At 35.7% G+C, this 6,259-nt stretch overlaps 1 protein-coding gene across 1 annotated transcript; it reads left to right on the forward strand.

The window, feature by feature from the left end:
• The first annotated feature begins 410 nt into the window (after window positions 1–410).
• LOC115960550 (60S ribosomal protein L32-1) lies at window positions 411–3,967 on the forward strand. The gene is made up of 4 exons (XM_031079487.1): window positions 411–502; window positions 606–700; window positions 3,356–3,537; window positions 3,639–3,967. The coding sequence occupies exons 2-4, from the start codon at window positions 611–613 to the stop codon at window positions 3,766–3,768; spliced, it is 402 nt and encodes a 133-aa protein (XP_030935347.1). The 5' UTR covers window positions 411–502; window positions 606–610; the 3' UTR covers window positions 3,769–3,967.
• The last annotated feature ends 2,292 nt before the right edge of the window (window positions 3,968–6,259 follow it).

Raw genomic sequence — 6,259 nt, forward strand, 5'->3', positions numbered from 1 at the left:
TGTAACTAATTATCATTTGGAACTGCTAGTAAGCCTCGTAAGTTATAGTTTTTTTTTTTTTTTTAGATATAAGAAGTTTTAAGAACCTTATTACTTGGTCTCTAAGATTCTCTTCCGATGAACTCTCAAACTCACTTCAATCTTTAGCCAGAAAAAGGTGACATTTTATTTGATTCTGGGTGGTTTATATGGGTCTTTTCAACATCATTGGATTTTTCAAATTCATATATATTACATCTAGATTAAAATTAGAGAATTTATGTACCATATAATTACTGTTGGTCGAGGCCAAATGGGCCTTCTTCAAGCCCATTTAATAGGATGAGGCCCCCAAGGGTCCGGTGTTTCCAGTTAGGCCTAAACGCGAAACATAATTTCTTATAGTGACCCTGACCGCACCAAATCGTGACTCTTTCCTATATATAATCGCTTAAAACTTAAAACCCTAGCCCTCTCTCTTTGTATCCTTCAGAACCAGTGGCAGAGCAGCCTTTACAAACCTGTGAGTCTCTCTCTATCTTCCTATAACATTTTCAATTTCTCTGTAACTATTTTGATGATATATTTATAAACCTTATATGGGTTTTTTGTTTTTGATGTTATAGAAACAATGGCTGTTCCTTTGCTGACAAAGAAGATTGTTAAGAAGCGTGTGAAGCAGTTCAAGCGCCCACAAAGTGACAGGAAGATTTCTGTCAAGGTTGTCTCTTTGCCCAACTTTGTTCATACCCTTTTGTTGTTTTAATCTAATTTTAATGTTTGCGTGTGTTATTCTGGTCTGAATTGTTAATTCAAATGTTTGTTGGGATTATGTCATCGTTTGACAATGTTTAGATTGATTGGACGGCGACCCATTTGTTCAAATCTTGAGTATAAATCGTATGCTTTCTGCAAATGTATATTTTTCACATGTTTCCATTAATATTTATGGCAGCTTCGGGCACATTTTACAAGTCTTTAAAACTTGCACATCCGAGTATAAGATTAAAGATTAGAGACCTGCATAGCTATTTTTGGCCTCTGTTTGTGTCTAAGTCCTAGCATTAAGGTAATGAGTAGATGGTGACGCAAAACATTAGTTGTATGACTCAAACTCACTAGGGGTGTACGTGCTATGAAGGGAAAGATGCTCTTGATGTTTTGATGCATGCTTATTCTTGGAAATTGTAACATGAAATGCCTGTTAGACAGCTGTTTGACGCCCTTTTGTTTGGCCGTAATACAATTGAGAGAGAGAGAGAGAGAGAGAGAGAGAGGGTTAGGGGGAGCATAGAAACTTAAAACTAGGAGCCATATCTTTATCAGATGCATATCAGATGTAGATATTTTATTCTTGAAAAAGTTGAAACCAGCTGGAAGAAACCATACATATCCTAGGATTACAGGTTCATACTTTGGAAGAACACCTTGTATAATCTACCTTTTATTTCCTTTGCCTTTTTACTATACCACTATGTGATAATAGAATATACAAGTTACAGTGGGACTTGGTGTTAGAAAATCATGTAGTTTGAATCATTGTTGTAGTTTGAATTATTGTGAGGAGCATGATACATTGTGGGCACAAATTATTGGGGTCAATGGAGTTCTGCAAAGTTTGAAGATCCTTTGGTATGAGCCTGTCAAGAAGAGTGTATGGAGCCATGCAATTGCTTTTTGTGTTTCATCAAGTTTTCAGTGGGTGGTGTTGGGCAGGTTTGATTTTGATGTGATGTGGGAAGGACTCATTGCTAGGTTTGCTTCTTTTAGTGGTTTACAAGGATACTTTTTTTGCCTCTGATATAGTGCGATCATACGAGACAGATGCTCATTGTTTGAAACATATTTATTTTAATGTGCTATTCAAGGTTTGGAAGTGGAATCAGTTGTTTCCTTTCGTGTCATTTGTTGTACACCAATCTCCCTTTCAACGATGCTGAATGGTGAGGTCAGACTGTGTTGGAAATTGGCACATAAGGAAAAATTCGGAGTCTGTTTCTTTTACACATCTTTTAGAGGTAATACCATTAGAAACTTCCCTTGGAGGAGTATAAGGTGTATGAAGGTTCAACGGATTGCATTTTGTGTACTTGTGGACGCATTAGGTTGATTTTAAAATGAAAACTCCTTTAAAGGAATAGTCATCTGGACAGGTGTAGCATGTGTAAAATTCTGGTGAATTGGTTGGCTTGTTGATTTGCTTATTTCTTGAAAAGGACAGTAGAATGGTGAAATTTGTTATTCTCTTTCACATTGTCTTTCGTGATCATTCACTTTTTTCCATTAAATTTTCTTTCTTGAGATTATTGTATGACCAGATGTTGGCTTTTGGGACCATCTTCCTTTTTTCTTTTTCTTTTTTTTGTGGGTTTAAATTTAAGACTGTTCTTTTGGACACATCCTAAATGGTTGGGTGTCTCTATCTAACAAAGTATTTACTAATGGAAGAAAATGATTGTTTTGAAATACAAATAATTCTTTTGGTAAAGGCATAAGTCTTTAGTTCATATATTGGTGATTGCCTGAATGGTTAGAGTTGTACCACCTGTAACATCAGCTGAACCAAGGAAACAGTTCTGCGATCTTGTTCTACCTATGTCAAAGATTATGGAGTCTTTCACATACATTCTGGAATCTTTAAGGACCAGATGAAAGTGATTCACTGCATCTCTTTGATCATTTTTCACATGATCAAGGTCCTCCTTTTTGGACTTAGTTTTGTCAAACCTTACTGAAAAGAAAGGAGCTCAGAATTGTAGAACTCTTTGAATATTGTATGTGGAAAACCAAATAAAGATTTCCATTCTGGTTAGCTTTATTCTTTCTAGGGTTGTTGACGTTAGCTTTGGGTAATCTACACAAGGAGACTCCCCATGAGGGCTGATGCATTAATATTGTTTCTTGGGAGCTGGAAATCTAGCTCTTTATCTGGATTTCTTTGAAATAGATAATGTTTTTGTTGTGATATATAGCAGTAGGCCTGTACATTCTTGGTGGCCTTTGGTAGGGAGTTCTGTTTGTTCTATTTATTTTCTCCTGAGTTATTTGATATGTTAGTATTTTATTGCAGTTGTTGCATTATGATGAACTAATTTGCTAAGATTAGAATGGAAGATTAGGATAATAAAGTGATACAAATTTCTGGTTTGAAGCTGAAACAGACCTTGGTCTTCCTGCTTGGCACTGAATGTTTAGGTTTAAGACCAATATTATATTTAAATCTGTTCTTGACTGGAGAATCATGACCTGTTAAATAGTTTTGTCACATACTTGCTCGTAAGTCATGAATCTGAATGTTGTTGTGGTTATGTTTCTTGTTAATAACTTATATGGATCTATGAATGCTAACTTATTTAAATATACCTGTGGATGGCAGCCAAGCTGGAGAAGGCCTAAGGGTATTGATTCACGTGTCAGGAGGAAGTTCAAAGGATGTGCTCTGATGCCAAATATCGGTTATGGCTCAGACAAAAAGACTCGCCACTTTCTTCCCAATGGATTTAAGAAATTTGTTGTGCACAATGTCAAGGAGCTGGAACTTCTTATGATGCACAACAGGTAATATTAACACTTTTTTACTTTCATGTGCCTGCAATCTCTTTTTCCTTCTCTTGGTTTGAATTTTCTCCCTTATTATTTACTTGTTGATGTAATTTCAGGACCTACTGTGCTGAGATAGCACACAACATATCGACCCGGAAGAGAAAGGAGATTGTTGAGCGTGCAGCGCAGTTGGATGTTGTTGTCACCAACAAACTGGCTAGGTTGCGCAGCCAGGAGGATGAGTAAACTTGGTGCCATAATTTTGTTTGTTTCAATTTGGTACAATTGTTAGGCAGTTTCTTCACTTTAAATTTTGTAAGGATAATTCTGTTTTGGTTGAATGGTTTTGAATCTAAACCTGGCTACTGTTTGAGTCACTTTAATTGACATCTTGAAGAGCTTTTATTCACAATGCTAGATTGTTTATGTTAATTCCCTTGTTTTTATTCAAATCATTCAATTTGTTTACAATTTTTGAGCAATTATAACTCTCCTTATATACAAGTCTGGAAGCATTAGATATCTTTACCAGAAAGGGACATGGGGATGGTATTATGTTTATACTTGTATATATGTATGTATATCTTAAATGAGGGAGAGGATTTGAATCATCATGGTCATTCCAACAATGAAGAATGTTTCAATTTTTGTCATTGCTTTGAAGGTGCAGACAAAATGGTGTATTCCTAGTGTATGTATACAAAGGCGGATTTAGGAGAGAGGATTCTCTCCATTGGTGCAACCTTTAACCAAAGTTAATAACAACGGTGAAATATAATTACTTTATGTTATACAGATTAGTTCTTTTATTTTGGATCAATAACGTGTATCATAAATTTTTTGGGCGACTCTTTTTATTTTAACTTTTTAGTGCTTCACACGCCAACACTTAAGTATAAATGTTTTCTAAACTTACATTCCAACATAAATCTTGTATTAATGGAGAAGCCTATTTTAGGAGAAAGTATTAATTGAGAAGCTTAAATAACGGGTTTTGCTTAAAAAACAAATGTCATTTAAACCTAATTAAAAGAAGTCCTAAATCACTTCCAATTCTCTACAAAACAGTCAATAAACCGCTAATCTATAAATAATCTATGGTTTGAATGGTTCTTTAACAATGCTATACTATTTTTTCTTCTTACTTGTAGATACATTAATCAAGATGGAGAAACTTGTAGATACATTGGCTTCCAATTCAGATCTTGAATCTTCATTTAAGAAGAAAAATTATTTCTTGTTACTATCCTAAAGATAAAGGCCAAATTTCCTTATATGATTGGCAAAATATGACATTAATTGATATCTTGGCATGATGGTAAAGAACAAGTCATTATAGAGGTTCAATCTTTTATACTATTTATAATAACAAACTGTAAAACAATTCTTACCCTAATATTGGTCAAAACAAAGTAATGTAGTTGGGATGGTCAATAGCCTTATAGCTTTAACTTATACTTTCTAGTGTTTTCAACCAAAATGTATGGTCTAAGTTCTTCCTCTTTGAAGTATTGAAGTATTTATTTTATTTTATTTAAAAAAAAAAGAAAAAAAAAAAGGAAGAGTAGTGTGGTAGGAATGCTTACCTAAATGACCTCAATAGAACCAAATAGTGATGTGAGATGAGCCCAGTTCGTAGTTACCCTTCTTGATCAACCACTTACAAGCATACTCAACCAATTGGTATGTCTGTTTGCTTCAAAAGAGGGTGTTCCCCATTCTAATAAGGTATTCTTACCAACGTATTCTTGGAGGACTTTAGATGCCAAAAGAGTTTGGGCAAAAAGGTCGCAACACATACTAATTCTAGATGATGAAGATTTTCCCCCAAGAAGTGCGAGGACTTTCTTCCAGTTTCCAGGGGTGGTGTAATAAGTAATGACCAATTGAGCATCATTCCACCAAAAACAAACAAGCAAATAAGGAAAAATTTGTTTTTTTTTTTTTAATATATAATTCCTTGTTATAGGTGGTAGGGGGATTTTTTTTTTTTTTGAAAGGGAAATGGTATGGAGTTAAACCATAACAAAGAGTCATACAGAGACAACCTGCAGAGCAGGATAGAAGCTCAAATTACAAACATATTACAAATATATCAGCTAGAAATAAAAGAAGTTACACATGGGGGCGTGACTCCAATCCAGAGGTGCTGGGATCTAGTTCTTCTAGCAGACTGAGCAAGCTCATGAGCAGCAAAGTTGAAGTTTCTGCTTAAATGTTTGAAGATGCAGGTCTCAAAGGATTCACAAGCTTGAAGAATACTCTGCACAATGTGCCCATAGCTGCTGCCTGTGGCCTTGTCTTGGACTGCTTGAATAGCGTTCTGCGAATCTGATTCAATTATGATCCTGGGTAGCTGAAGCTCTTGAGCCAAAAGAACACCATGCTCCAAAGCCATTATTTCCGAAAGTTCAGCAGCAAAACAAACTTGGAGAGGCTTGCTGAGGGCAGCTACAACTTTGCCAAAGCTATCTCTAATGACAACACCGATGCTAGAAGAATTTTCTAATTCAGAAGACGCCCCATCTACATTTATTTTATGAAAGCCATGAGGAGGGGGAACCCAGCAAGTAGGGGCAGCCCTTGGGAGATTGAAGTCCCACAATGCCGAGCCTACATAATTTTCAACATTACTCTTTGCCATAAGCCACACCTGATTGGGAGGGAGCCCACAACCCTCATGAACAAACTTGTTTCTATTGTACCATATGGCCCAAGCAATAGTAAAGAAAAGCTC

The sequence above is a fragment of the Quercus lobata genome, chromosome 9 (assembly GCF_001633185.2).
Source record: "Quercus lobata isolate SW786 chromosome 9, ValleyOak3.0 Primary Assembly, whole genome shotgun sequence".
Taxonomy (NCBI): Eukaryota; Viridiplantae; Streptophyta; class Magnoliopsida; order Fagales; family Fagaceae; genus Quercus; species Quercus lobata.